Source organism: Notolabrus celidotus, chromosome 8, assembly GCF_009762535.1.
Source record: "Notolabrus celidotus isolate fNotCel1 chromosome 8, fNotCel1.pri, whole genome shotgun sequence".
NCBI classification, from domain to species: domain Eukaryota; kingdom Metazoa; phylum Chordata; class Actinopteri; order Labriformes; family Labridae; genus Notolabrus; species Notolabrus celidotus.
The window spans coordinates 25,284,648-25,300,282 of NC_048279.1; the positions used below are offsets into that span (position 1 = coordinate 25,284,648).

Genomic DNA, 15,635 nt, shown 5'->3' on the forward strand with positions numbered 1-15,635 from the left:
GTTTGAGACACGACAAAACCACCTTCAGTCTGAGAGGACGTCAACACAAACGAGCCAAACTGAGAGAGAAGAAGTAAAGAGTGAATTGTGAGTTGATTCTGAGAGCTAAAAAAGCATACAGGGGTACAGACTGATGTGACTGTAGGCAGTGCCACAAGCACAGCTAACCCACTAACAACAGCCGACACAGCCTGAATCTATTGTGCTCACACACACTCACACACACCATAATAGCACACTTGTCCTCCCGGCAAACTGGATTAGGAGCTATCTAAATCAAGCACAGAATGTCAACTTATTCTCTAAGCAATCAAATCAAAGTTTGACACATGCAGAACTGACTGGTTTACTTGTATTATTAATCCCAAGAGTACCCAACAAAGATATCATGATATGTAATTACATTAAAAAGGAAAACAGGGAAAATAAACAATCAGTAATGCAGTTGATTTCTCCCAGAGAGCTTAAGTGTCTTTAAAAGGGCATGATACTGTGTGGCCTTATTATTTCAGGAGAGGGCTGGTTCTGTTTTCTGTTTCCTAAAACAGCAACTATTGAATCGAGAGAGCACACAAAGGCCAGTGGAGCTGAGATTTGAATGGTCTGACCATGTGACTGCAGACTAGCACAGCGCTGCCCTCAGGTTATCTCTGTCTGTGTTGAAGGCAAATCTCTAGTACTCCGAGCTCGAGGGTTGGCATGATACGCAGCCAGCACAAAAGCAAGGGGTTAGTAAGAGAGATAAGGAGTTTGAGTAAGTGGAGATCTCCTTTAATCGTTCATGACATCAGAGAGAAATGTTATTTGTGTGATACAGACTATTTTATTCTAATTAAGACTACTACAGCTGCAGCCAAAATAACATCACAGCTGTTATTTTTGACTTATTATAGCTCCCACCGTTTTTATCCTGCATAATTATTGCTATTACATAAAACACCTCTATTAAACCAGCCTTATGCTGCTCACATGCAAACAACATGTGAACTCATGGCCTTGTTGTTGCCTGTTATAGCGCTGGCTAATGATAAACTCCAGAGCTCTAGCCAGAAAGAAACTATATGATAATAACACATGTAGCAAATTCATCCTTGTATTAATTCACCACTGCTAATATGAGTGTCTTTTTAATGTTAAAATAAGATGCATATATCAAGCCTGGTCAGCAGTCCTATCCCTATGACCCATTTCCACAGTGCCCCACATCACATGAGCAGTTTAACTCAACAAATCAATTTTTATAATTGAGTGATTGATTGAAAAAGAACATATAGCTTGCTTTAATTTTTGCAAAATGCACTCAGAAGAATTCAACTTAGGCATTATTTTAATCATGAAATATACTCATGGACAGTATAAATAGCGGAGTATCCGTGATGTCACCCATCTGTTCCTGAGCGCTGTTTTGAAGCCAATCATTGGCGGGACCATATTTGAAATGCTGAACTCAACCTGACTTCTGTCAAGCTAGTGTGAGGTAAAGGGTAGGAATGCACCGAAATGAAAATTGTTGGCTGAAACAGAAAACTGAAAATGAGGAAACCAAGGCCGAAAACCGAAACACTGAAATAAATTATTATGCCAATTATTAGTAGGGAGAGCTGGGACAGTTGTAACATTTCACTCCTTGGATTTGAGATTAGGCCATGCATTTTCTGTTTGTGTTGTACAGGCATTTATAGGCCATGTATTAGCAGACACTTGAAGCTAGTTTGTATAGCAGTTTGAACACACTGGGTTAAAAGAGCTCAAAGTTATAGACAGAAATGTCAAAAATGTCACAACTGTCCCCGGTCTCCCCTACCAGTGCATTTAAGGCTATGACTGTGTACTAACCTCACTAAAATCAAGGATCTCTTTGTCCTTTTTTCTGCGCTCTGTTCTCCTTCTCATGCGCTGTGCCCTTATCCGTCTCCAAGCGGGTTCTCCGCATCCATCACAGCCTGGATCATTTCTCATGTGCGCTGCTTTATTCCCACATCCAAGTAATGATCTTTGTAACGCGGATCAAGTACAGTTGCGATAGAGTGCAGAGGACCCGAATAGATCTCAGTGAAATGTGTGCTGACAGACTCTAAGAGTGTACTTTTCATTGTTTTCACTCCGTGGTCCGTCTCAACCTCTTTGCTTAGAAGACGCTTTAGTGCTGCAATTAAAGGAATAACGGATGCAGATATGTTGGCCCTTATCCAGACAAGCGTGTACTGGCCGCAGTTTTTGCTTGCGTGACAAAAGTCTTTCAGCTGAATACCGACATTTTTGAGCCATTTTCGGTGGAAAATTTTCGGTGGCCGAATTTTCAGTGCATCCCTACTAAAGAGGCGGGCTTAGAGCCTCCTAGCCAACAGCTACAGTTTTCCCACCTTTCAGTCAAGCCAGTCATATCCTTAAATGGGTAAAACTCATAATGCTAATATCTTCTGAACCGTCGCGTTACAAAAAAAATTCCCCCCCGTACACTGTGTGCTGATAGAGAAACTAGCTCTTCAGACATCAACTGTTTTGAACTAGGCAGTCAACATGTTTATTTCTGCTGCAAAGATTGTCTTTTTGGAATTTGTTGGTCTATGAATTGCAGTTCATAACATTTATTTATTTGTTTATTTGTTTGTTTATTTTAACAGGGACAGTGTACAGCCATTTAGTTGTACCAGAGTTAGCTAGCAGCTAATTTACATCTGTAGTCCCAGGGCAGGAGATGCCTCTGTTAAAAGCAAATAGTACATAATTTAAACAGCTACACAATAATACATAACTACTATAAAACAACAGGGATACATTTACATCAAAACTACCAACACAATAATAAAATATAAATAGCTAAAAGCACTACACTATGAAGGTCATTATATTTAAGTGTTATGAGTAGGGGTGACCCCAAATAGTCAAATATTCGACGATTCGTTCTAACGAGCCTTAGTCGACTGCCACTCTCATAGTCGAATATTTGCATATGAAATGTGGATCATTCCATTCAAACCATGGGGGTGCTCAATGTCTAATTTTACGTTATTTTCCTGTTTCCCGTAAAAATAGTGTCTCATATATCTTATTTTGATATAAATATAGACTTACTTAATGTAATTCTGAGAACAGCTCTTGAAATGTTAAATCTCCTTAAAGTGGTAATTAAATCTCCCCTGGTAATTAAAGGTGGACCATTTAGCGGGGACCTGTGGAGCAGACGTACCTCAGCTGGCCTTTAAATCTTTCTACGTTCATAGCAGCTCAAAATGTCAGAAAATAAAACTTCAGTTGATCCTAAAAATAGTGATGAAGATGAGGAGCAGCTTCATGAAGAGAGCTGTGAGATCAAGGATTACCGGACCACACAAAAACTGTACGGGGCCAAACGAACGAGGAGGGATACCCAAAGCTGTCCGAAGCCTCAAAAACAATCCACAGCATCCCATCCACCTCCACGCCATCAGAGAGGATATTCTCAAAGACAGGATTTACAGTCAACAAAGCAAGGAGCGCACTTCTGCCCATAAACATGATGGTTTTCCTCACGTACAATTTGAAAAGACTCACGCGGACAAAGACGAGATGAAAGACTGTTTTAAAAGGTTCTGCTAAGAGATTTAAAAACCATCTAGCTGGTTCAGGTTTGATTTTGAACATTATACAAATGTTTAGCCTAAAGTTGGACAAACTACCCTCCGCAGCGCTGCTCTCCGCTGTGTGAACACTGTTTAACTATCTCCTGATTCCTTATTCTGTAACAGCGCGTTGTTCCATGTTTAACGGATGGTGGCCTTATTTGAGTTTTCTCTCCTTCATCACCTCGTTGTTTTTGCGTGCAATATAGATTTAAACAATTTAAGTTCTATGCTTATAATATTCTGTTGTCCCTTTTACTTTAAGCTACGAGTCTCTTCATTGTAAAGGGTTATGCGTAATATTGTCATGCGGTCACCATCATGCAGACTTTGTGTCAATAAGGAAAAACAACAAACATTCGACTATTCGTCGACTATGGGCAAAATCTGATTAATCAGATTCCACTAAGCAAATCCTTAGTCGGGCTCACCCCTAGTGATGAGTGCGTGATTGGGTTGATTTTAGCCATGATTTCATCCTGGACTTAAATTCATCAAAGCTGCAGCACTCTCTGATTTTACTCAGTAATGAGTTCCAAGCAGTTGTTGCTCTAATAGAGAGGGCTGATTTGCCAAATTCAGAAGATCTGAATTTGCCATATGGGCTTCATATTTTGAGACTGGAGGTTGCCGCTTTAGTATACTGCACACAAAAAATGTTGCATACTGTAGCTTTAAAAAGAGTGCCAACAATCTAAAAACCCAATGAAATCTAATTTTCCTATTTCATCTTGACAAATAACAATTAGAAAAAACTATTGTCAGCAAATTAAGCTAGATGAAGCGTATACCCTGTGCAACTGTTTGCTATATAATGATATCAGGGCTGGGAAACCCCTTCAGCCCAGCCGAGACCAGCCTCTGCAGCTGAACCAGTCAAAATACAGCCACTTCATGATTCATCTAACTCATGTGTGCTGCTATGACTTTACTCAAAGCTGATTCATGCACTCTTAATTACAGGAAATTCAGCACATTTCACCTACTTTTCACATTAAATAAAAAAAGTGTCATGCTTATGTTTCCTCTGTTTCATCAATGCATATGCAGAGGCCTTATCTCAGAGGGTGACTTAGAGCAATGAGTCCACTGTCTACTGTGTGACTAGAGCATTCTTCACCACTTCCTCTCAAACTTCCTGAATTCCATTAAACACTCACATGTGGTCTGTTTCCTGCCATTTCTCACACGTCTGCTTATCACAATCACAGTTATTCACTCAGTTTAAAAGAGGGAAACACATTATGCAGCACAGGTGGAAAAACAAACTAGAACTACACAGCAGAAATGTGTTGAGATAGACCACACATGAGGAAGGTAATTCATACCAGCTTCATTTGAGAGCAGTGCTGTAAAAACCTGTACTAACCACACGCTAACATGACCTGAAATGATCCCCGAGGCAGCCCTAAAGCTCATGAATCAAAGCGACTGAAGTTTCAAATGCCACAGCTTCGAACAACAGAGTCACAGTGAGCTATTAAATCTGATTCACAATGTGATACTGTCAAAAATGTCAAAAGCACAAATGTTAACAACACTGTCACCTCGAAGCATAAACGATTCAGACCATTTTCAAAAATGGTCTCTGTGTTATGGGGCAGTAATGTGGAGAGAAGTCGGTTTCCCTTTATGGTTTAGGAAACACTGAATGACTTGTTTAGTTAATGCCCATGGCAATCTAGATTTTTTTAAGCTAAGACACAACAAGAACTGCAATATTCAGAATTACCAATATGTTATTCTATGCAGTAAAACTTTCCACATTTAAAAAAATCATAATAGTTAAAGGTGCATTGTGTAGAAATTAGAATGTTTAGCGGTCATATTCTACCTTGAAACACTCCCTTGCTCACCCCTCCTGTCAGTGAAGCGACGGTGGCCTTCAAGGACAAAAAGCTCCTGTGATGCAGGATTAATATGATCCTCCATTTGTCAGGTTTTTACTAGGGGTGTAACGATTCATCTACTACATCAATTTATATTCCTATGATCCGACTACATCGATCAGTGCTCGGCAAGTTGGACTTCTGGATGACATATATCATTCTAACATCGTTTTAAAGGGTAAGAAATTGATTGTATTGATACTAGGAAATAACGCATTGGATTTAAGCACGGCACACTTTATATGGATGTGTTTTTTTTGCACTTTTAATGATAAAGATATGTAAAGGTCAAGTAAAGTACCACTGCAACACGACAAATCTATCCAATCACCCACTAAGGCGCCATGGGATTTCACACCTGTTTGTTATAAATGTGAAGAATACATATTTTCAAGATCCCAGGCACCTCTTGCAGCGTTCCCGCAATGTTTAGTCAAAGACTAGGCCAAAACTCGGTTCAGGCAAAAAACATCACGGCAACAACAGGAAGCTAGGACTGTCCAGTATCAAGGTATTTATTTCACAGTCACATTGTTTGAATTTTTGGCTAAAAAGTTACTGAATCAATTTCAAGTCACTAAATCATTTCGGATCGTATCGTTCTAAATGAACCAATATCGTCCTTTAAAGGTGACATATCATGCAAATTGACTTTCTAATGGTTCTTTACCTGAAATATGTGTCCCTGGCATGTCTACAAACCCCCCGAGAATGAAAAAAATCCATTCTGCCCCTGTTTTGATTTCTACACCTTTCTGTAAATGTGTGTGAAACGAGCCGTTTCAGACTTCCGTGTTTTTGTTACGTAACAACAATATCCGGTCTGTCACGGAGTCAGAGCTCGGAGCTTGTTCAGCCCATAGACTGTATAAAATAATACTGAATCCCTCCCCCGTTTTTCATTACCTGCACAAATGTGTGCTAACAAGGAGCTTAGGAGGGAGGCATGCTAGTTGTAGGCTGTCTTAATAAACACAAAGGTCGGTTTTACTCCCCACGTCTGCAGATTTGAAGATCTAGTGGATGATTTTTATTTATCATGGATAAGTGCTAGCGCTAGTTAGCATAGCTACATAGCTACATGTCCTAGCTGTAGCTGTGTACCAAGACACACGTCGACATACTGACAAATAAAATAACAAGAAACACAGAATCTGTGACCAATCCTTCAGAAAAGGTCCTGCTGCCTTTCTGGCAGAGGTCGGTTTTACTCCCCACGTCTGCAGATTTGAAGATCTAGTGGATGATTTTTATTGATCATGGATAAGTGCTAGCGCTAGTTAGCATAGCCACATAGCTACATGTTCGTAGCTGTGTACCAAGACACACGTCTACATACTGATAAATAAAACAACAAGAAACACTAAATCTATGACCAATCGTTCAGAAAGGTCCTGCTACAGGCGCCTCTCCGTCAGGATCAGATTCAGAGGGTTGAAGTAACGCGATCTCTGAGCAGCCGTGTATATTCAGCCAACATGTAAACATTAGATCAACGTGCTGGAGAGCCGAGGCACATCCACTTCCGGAGGGGGCGTGGTCAGAGGGAAAACAGAGTGTTCTGATGAGGAATAAGAAGAGGGACTTTTCAGGCAGGCCAAAATCTGATTTCAAAGTGTTTTTTTGAGCATAAACTTTAAAGACATGTTTTGGGGACCTCTTAGACCAATATATATTGATGAAAAAAGCGTGATATGTCCCCTTTAATCGTATCGGCAACCAAGAATCATTATACGAATCGGATCGTTGTTAAAAAGCATTGTTACACCCCTAGTTTTTACCTTAAAATAGTCTATTGATACAATTTATTTAACTGCTCTTCTTCTTCTTCATCATCTTCCAACAGTGCATTTTACACAGCGACTCACTAAATAGAAAAACGTTTATGCTACTAGTTTGTCGTTCTGAGTTGCTGTAGAAAAATGGCGGTGCAAAATAGCGGCCTCCAAGGAAGGGGACCTACACAATGTAGATTTAAAAGACTCTTTCTAAGTTCTTAAAAACAAAACAATATTTGTACCAGGTGATTCTACACTCATTTAAACACACTTTATGTTCAATTTCTACCAAGTCTGTTCTGAAAAATATTACACACTGTGCGTTTAAACTTACCAAAAGTTTAATAGTGTACTCTATATATTTTCTCTACAGCCAATGGAATGAGAGGTATTTTGTGGCTTTGTCACTTCACTCACTAACGTCCACATTCTCATTTTTAAGACCCCCTGGTTATTGTGCTTCATTGTCCATTCATTACTGAACCCTTAATTACTTTAATGATCACCTAAATGACGAGCATGATTACAATCGTTAAGTCACAATTCATCAATAAGCTTTAATTACAAAGTGCAAACACTCAAAGCAGAGGACGCTGCCAACCTGCCAATCTGGAGACTGTGACAGCTGAGGCTTCCTTGAGTCTTGTTCTGATGTAACAGTCTTTACCAAACTGTATAGTTGTTTTTCCTAAAACCCAATTTCAGGAAGCACTCTATTCTCCAGAATTGCTAAAGCATTAAAGTCCGTATTAACCTAATGTAATAACTGGATCAAGCTTACTAGTTCCTGGAAATGATCCTGCTGGAGTTATGAAATATGTTCAAGTTCCAACATTCGAGTACAGAAGCCCATTTATGTAACAGGAGACGTGTTTTTCCTTGATATTACATGAGATTTTTGGATGCAGTAATCAAAACGGTAAGGTTAGAAGAAGGGATGTGTGCGCTTAGTTGACTATAAAATTAAGCATTGCCAACCTTTCAACTTTAAACTGATCATTAAATATTGTTGAAACTGTACCCAAATCCACTGCCACTGCTATAATGCTCAACTACTTGGAGCTAAACAAGCACAGATGACAGATTGCATCTTGAAAAGCAGGATGGTTTGGTAGTATTTTGATTTAGTGAAGTGGAGATATATTCGTATGCAGGCTGTCCGGTTGGATTTCTTCTAACTTGTTTTTCTTGACTTTGTTCTTATGTATTGCTCATTTCCTGTTTTTATTGAGGGTTATCTTTTTAGTACTAAGCACTTTGTCACTTTGTTTGTTATGTATTGTCCTGTGCTGGAGGCTGACTCACTGCAAACAAAATCTATCTACAGGTACGAATACAGTAACCTTGAACCTTGACTGACAACTCAACCAGAGCACTCCATAACCAACACAAGCATGGAGACGATAACCTGCGAGGGGAACTGAGGGCAAACCAATGTGACATGTTTACACATGTGCTCTTATCTTGAGACTTGTCGTTGAGTTGGAATTTCAATTTAAATGCTTGCTTCAGAGCTTGTTTCTACGAATATGTGAATATGTCTATGGATAAAACTTCCCAGTTAGCGATCAATATGATAACAGAGACACTAATTTGGCAAGTTTTGAGCACAAATTGAATTGTGCATTAAGCAGGCATTACAACTTCTATCATAATGTTATACACTGGGTGTTTTAAAACCTTCTAATGTTTTACGTGGGTGTCATTTCGTGGGGATGTAGTCACTCTAAAGCAGGGGTGTCCAAACTTTTTTCAAAGAGGGCCACATATGATGTTGTCAGAATACCTCAGGGCCAGTGGCTCCTACTGAGAATTAGGAATCCCAAAAGTTATATATGAAATCTCTATTTAATAACAATCATTTTAAATTTTGTCTCAATAAATCAGTAACTAGGAAGTCCTCAGTTCTCCACAAGCCATGTACACATGAGCAAACTTTATCTGGTCGGGCAATGTGGGAAAAAGTATTGTATCATTATTTTCCTATGGCAGGATCATGATCTGGATTTCATCATACTTCTTTTTTATGTGGTTTTTAAGACCTTTCTGACAAGCAGACAACATTTTAAGAACAAAATAAATATTTTCCAGAGTTCTGAACATTTTTGATGCACCGAATTTTGCCTTTTCTGCACAATTTCTTGTGTCTTGTGTCCTCTTTTGTGTCTTCTGACGTTTTAGTGATCATCAAGAACATTTTCACATCATGATAAAAACATTAATTTGAAAACCTGTCAGCTTTAAGAGTCCTTGTGTTTCTTCTTTATTGCCGTCTTGCAGAATTCCCAGAGCTTTGGCTTTAGACAGGTAGTCCATATGAAGCTGTTTGAGACGTTTCTGGATTGACTTTAGTTTTGTTTGTAGAAAGAAACTGATTAATTTCTTTGCTATAAATAACACAATTTAAGATGGAAGCTTGGGGCCATAAATAAATGGACCTTGGGCCGCAATTGGCCCCCGGGCCGTACTTTGGACACCCCTGCTCTAAAGTCAAGGCTCACTTCCCCAAATGCAAAAGTTCCCCCAAATCAAGTTTTATTTCAACACTATTTTGCAAGTGCGATGCATCCATGACTCAGGTCATCTAAACAGCCAGAGACTGGTTTACATAATAAAAAACAGCCTTTTTTAACTAACAGCACAATTGTGGTACACTCAGCTTTTTTTCAGTGCTTGTACTGTTCACTTTTTTGCCTTCTCACACCTTAAACAAGTTGTTGATTTTGACAAAGCTCTTCAATCAGACCAAAACCACCAATGGTTTTCCCAACTATTCCACCTGTTTGTTATAAATGTGAAGAATACATATTTTCAAGATCCCTCTTGAAGGAGAGGAAAGTCACTTTTCCAACTATCTCCATTGCACAGACAAATTACACATGGGACACATCTCACTCTATTCCCTTCCTTGTTCAATATAGGGATCAAAGCAGATGAGCACAGACTGTAGAAGCAAACAAACAAGTCAGTCTGGTGATTGACTATTGCACAATGAAGATACCTGCCAAACACAATGCAGCTATTGACAATTGGTACTTTGCTTTGAAGGCATGAATCACAAATTTGATCATCAAACATCCATTACTTCAAACAGACATTTACAATCTGAATGAAGTGCAGCTAAAGCCTTTGGTAAATAGAACGAATACTTCAGTTTATCTCTTCCGAGTTACTTTCTCTCAGATCTACACGGCTCAGATTATTTCTATGTGGCTGCTTGTCTGTGTCTGTCTTAATTGTTGTCGTTTGTGCATCTCTGTGGCTGCTTGTCTATGTCTGTTTTATGTCTGTTTCACAGTGTTTAATCATGTGCCTCATTTCCCAAAAGCCTAACCCGGGACAAGAACTGCATATTAGCCACGACTAGAAGACCTATAGACACGACACTGCATCAGATGCACTTTAAGTAGATGTAACAATGCTTACATGTACTGTCTTTTAAATGTACCCAGAGTCAAATCAAGGTCCGGTGAAGGGGCCTTTAGTTACTGTGGTCCATCTTTTTGGAACAAACTCCCTGCTGACCTCAAGTCCATAACAACTGTCTCCACTTTTAAAAAAAGACTCAAAACATATTTATTTTCTAAACCTTATGAATGATATAATGACTGTTGTGACTGGATGCATGTGCAGCAACAATTGCTGTTTGTTTGATTACTGTGTCTGATGTATGTTGGGTGTATCTATTGTTTTTATTTATTCTATTTGGAAAAAAACATTTTATTTTATTTTTAATTCTCCATGTAAAGCACATTGAACTTATGTGTCATGAAATGTGCTTTATAAATAAAATTGCTATTGCTGTCCATGTCAAGTAAACTGATACATAAATAAAAAATCACTATTCAGATTCAACTTTACCTCCAAACTCTACCTTTTAAAAATTGAGTGTGCGATGTGAAGTGACATAGTTACTATGTAGCTGTACTGGGATGACTTTCCCCTCATTCTGTTGTGTGTGAGGTCATGTTTTACTCTGGTATGTAAAGGGGTAACTTATCTCCCTATCTGTCAAACCGGCTCCCCTGAATTCCTCTCACCTCTTACCGTCCGCCTGTTTTCATGGAATGTCGTGTTTCTACAACACTGAAAAAAAAAAAAATATATATATATATATAAATCCCATACTTTAGCCACAAAACAACACAGAAGTTCTGAATGATCTCTGTCTCTGAACACTGTGTATCATTCTCATGTCCTTGGCTGTGTTGAGTATCTAGTTTCTGGGCCCAAAGCCTACATGGTGTTGCTGTGATGTAATCCTGCCCAGTTGACTTGTAAAACAAACATACAGCTTTCAGAGTTTCTCCTCTGCTGATTTGACTTTGCGGAGACCATACTGTGCCTGTGTTAGCCACTTTGCTCATTAGCCATGCAAATAGTACTTAGTAGATGGTGCAGGCCTGAATGAAAAAAGGCAGTCACAATCCTTATTTAATCCTCCTCATAGCTCCATCCTTGAGTTTGAACTTCACACAACCTGCCCTGCATGATAAAATGGGATCTGATAGCACCTTATATATTGGAAATACTGAAATAAATCATATTAAATCTCTGAAATTAAGTGGGGACAAAGCTTTAACAATAGGAGTTGACCTCTGCTAATGTGTGTTGATCTCTGTGACAATTATTAAATAATTTAAAGGTTCCAAATAAGAAGATTTTTCTTATTTACCTTCATTTACCAACTTATCTACAGTGTCCTACCCATTTTGGAACTACACTATACATTTGGAAAGCTAAAAAGTGAGGATAAACAAAAGAGGACAGATCATGGCTCCGCCCAAGTATGATAGATTACTTCCTCTCTCAAACTCTGTGTTGAGCTCTTGTTGAGGTTTCTTGCTACAGCCTTACTTGAGACTTCCTTTGCCTCTGACAGCTCAGCTCGGAGGATTGAGCAACAGGGAACGCTCCTGGCTGAGAGACCACTTTAAGGAACAAAAAGTGATTTGCTGAGTTCACCTCGTGAACAATATTAGACTTGGGAGGCAGGATATACAAGAGTTGCAGGCAGTTGGTAGGATTTCTCAGGACAACACCCTTTGGTAGCTCTGTGAGAGCATTTCAGCCCACTTTGGGATTTCCTGTCTAGCAGTTATTATGGGTCCACTTTCCCTTACCTTAACTTTGCTGAAACACAACCAGTGATTACTTGTTTGAGGCTGTTTCCCCTCAAATCACACACTGAAGCAGCAGGGCTGTTTTTCTCCACATGGGGCAGTTTTTAGGACAGCTGCCTGCATACGAGGGCCAAGAAACACCTCCTTAGCAAACAACGAAGGTGTGAATGAAGTCATCAGCAGTCTGTCTTTGTGACTGTAAACACTCCAATTTGGCACATTGGTCACTTTATACCAAAATAGAAGCGCTAGTCTACCAAATTGGACCCTTTTCCTTTCCTTGTTTGCTTATCATTGATAGTGGAAAAACTGTTCACCATCCCCACTGATAAGCAAACAACCACAGATCCCTGAAAAGCACACTATAAAGCAACACAACCAGTGTTCAAGGGACAACATCATCCAGAGAGTTCAACCGCAGCCAGCCAAGCTTTCCACGCTGACAACTGTAGGGAGTCCAAAATGATGATACCACTGCCAAAGTTTTTTGTCTTTGGTCACGGAAAATTACTCCCAGACACTTTCTACAGCTGCTGACACAGTGTGCACAACACATGCACTTAACACATTCTAATATAGTTTAGATTTACTGCTTTACTGTCCGCAAATGCAACAGTGTGGCTACAATTTACCCAATAAGGTCATAAATTCTAGTCGCAGAAGCACTGTTTACACAATTACAGCAACGTCTTCTTTGTGCACGTGTCACAGAAAAGCCTAAGTTGTCAGAAGTGGTTGATGTAGACTTCATACAGACTGCACAATACATGCCTTCCCCCCTAAAACAACTACAAACACGAACACTGTTCCCCCCCAAATCGTCTGATCTCATTTCCTGGCATTGAGCAACATGCAGGAAGAGCTTCATGACACCAGAGCTCTAATGATGCAGACCCAGGGTGGCCCAGCTTCTAAAAAAAGCCTTCCCAATATTAAAGCTATGAATGAAATGAATGTTGATGAAGCATTCAGTTGTTATCTACCCGGCACAGACCTCTACTGAAGCCATGACTTATTGTTCTGATAATACTATTTAATCAATAACAAACACTCAAACAGTCCATAAAACCACCCACATGTAAAACACACGCTGTATGATGAGTCATCACTGAACTTTTCCTTTGTGTATGCATTAGAAATAAACTGTATATTGCAGCCAAACTGTCACAACAAGAATGCTCTTAAAAGAACCTTTAGGAGGTGTATTGACGGGAAAAATCACATGATGCTGAGTGCTTTAAAAGGTAAAGCACTCAGTGAAACACTATCTCTCTTGCTCAACTCTAACAGCTATAACAGACATTAGCTGCTCTGTATTGGGCTACATTAAATAGTGATAACAACGCATCAATAACTGTTTGAGCCTCATCCTGCAGTAAACAGATATATGCTGCATTGACAACATGATTTTTACAAACTGTGCAGAAGTTATGTGTCCATCAATGTACTATCAAACTGTTAGGAGGACTACAATGTTAATCAATTTGTTTGTATAGCTGTTACAGAGTATGATTGTGTGGTAATGCAAGGTTTAGACACTTTGAGTTGTGCACTTTTCTCAGTCTAAGTGAGTTTGAGAGCAACATGTACCCCTGTTTAGATTACAGGATGTGACAGTTCACTGCAGTGCACATCACTTCCATGCAACTGCACTTTCTGAGTACCTACCAGCTTTTTGTTTTTACCCTCATCCTCATTGGACTTCTTTTTAGAGGGTTTATTCGGGTCCTCACCACCGCTAGCTTGATCCATCTTGGCTTCGGGTTAGTCCCCCCCCTCCAGACAGACTTAAATGTGAACTCTTCAAAAAGTTAGCAAACTCCACAGGCTGGTTCTCAACAACAACTCGTGCAGCAAAACATCCAGGTTAGGTCTTCTCAAAATCCATTCCGTTAAGGAAGTAAAAGAATGAAATCAAGTTGAGAGTTTCCAGATAGTTCCCAGAAAGTATCCAAAAGAGTCGAGGATGCAGCTTGAGGAGGGAGAGGTGTGGTAGTAGGGTATGGTATCCGTCTCTGTGGCTAGCTGTCAGTCGCCCTGTTTACACCGGCTTTCTGAAATGAGCAAATTATCATGTGAACAACATTTCATATTTGTAATCACAACATCTTTGGTGTTAAGTTGCACAGATATGTGGTTTAACACGTGTGAGTCTACTCGGTTTTGTTGGGGTGCGAAGTGCAGACAGTGAAAGCAATATGAACGGTAAAACAGATGTAAACAAACACGTCCGAGGAAGCTTGAGACATCTAGGTAAAATATAAAACCAACACGTTTAACATCTACAGACAAAGCCCTGTGCTGGGCAATGGGCTACATTGGTGGAGAAAGCAAACTTCAAACCGTGTAACTTAGTATTAAACGTAGAAGACATACCGCTGTATTACATTTGGGATGCTCTGACAGTTTTCTACGTGCACTAACAAACCCGCTATAAACCTGACAGTCGTGCCATTAACCAGAATCAATAAGGTGTAGTTGTAACCTTAATAATGGGAAATCACCGTTGTTCTCTCAGCTTGGAATACTTTGCAGTGCTAAACACTTAGCCAGGCTAGCATTACTGGACAACCTTTACGCAGCGTAATTACGCAGAAAAAGCAACACACGAGCTCTCACACCGTTCTGTGATGAATTACAGGGTGAAAAAATAATAAAATGTCAAAGAAAACTCACAAAAACCCCAGCCAGAGCTTACCTTTGCAACCAAGCATGAATGCCAGGCCCACGGTGATTCCGCCTACCCGTGTTCTGATTGACCCGTGAGATGCGTAAGAAGTGGGAATTCCTATCGCTATTGGTCGCATTCGCTGTCACTCATAAGGTCGGCGTGGCGTCGATGGGGAGGAGTCTGTGTATACGGAGAGGTCAGTTTGATTTCACAGCAGGCGGATAGGACTCAGTCAATTGTAAGAATAGATACATGAGTGAATTATGAAGGGCTCATTGCGGATGAGAAGCAGGGCGGGAATTCGTCAACTCAACACACACCCTGGGCGTGTGTATTTGTCTTTGTGTATTATTACTCTAAATACACAGCCGTATTGTGTCCGTGTGTGATAATTGCAGCTTGATGTTATTGTTAGGCTTGTTACCTAGTTACATAATAGTGCACACCATGACGGCTGTTTCTGCATAAAAGACGGATATGATGTCTGTTTCTTCAAAATAAATATGAATGTTAGGGGTATAGAGTTCACTTTATATTTATTGTGCACATAAGTAAAATGACTAAATTGTCTT

General features: G+C 39.7%; 1 protein-coding gene across 1 annotated transcript in view; it reads right to left on the reverse strand.

Annotated features, from left to right (window-relative positions):
- diaph2 (diaphanous-related formin 2) overlaps positions 1-15,635 on the reverse strand; it is a 376,472-nt gene that overhangs the window by 360,017 nt on the left and 820 nt on the right. The window contains exons 2-3 of the mRNA XM_034690901.1: positions 15,091-15,243; positions 14,061-14,446 (exon numbers count right to left, since the gene is read on the reverse strand). Coding sequence (XP_034546792.1) covers positions 14,061-14,144 — 84 coding nt within the window. The 5' untranslated portion in view covers positions 14,145-14,446; positions 15,091-15,243. The remainder of the gene's footprint in view (positions 1-14,060; positions 14,447-15,090; positions 15,244-15,635) is intronic.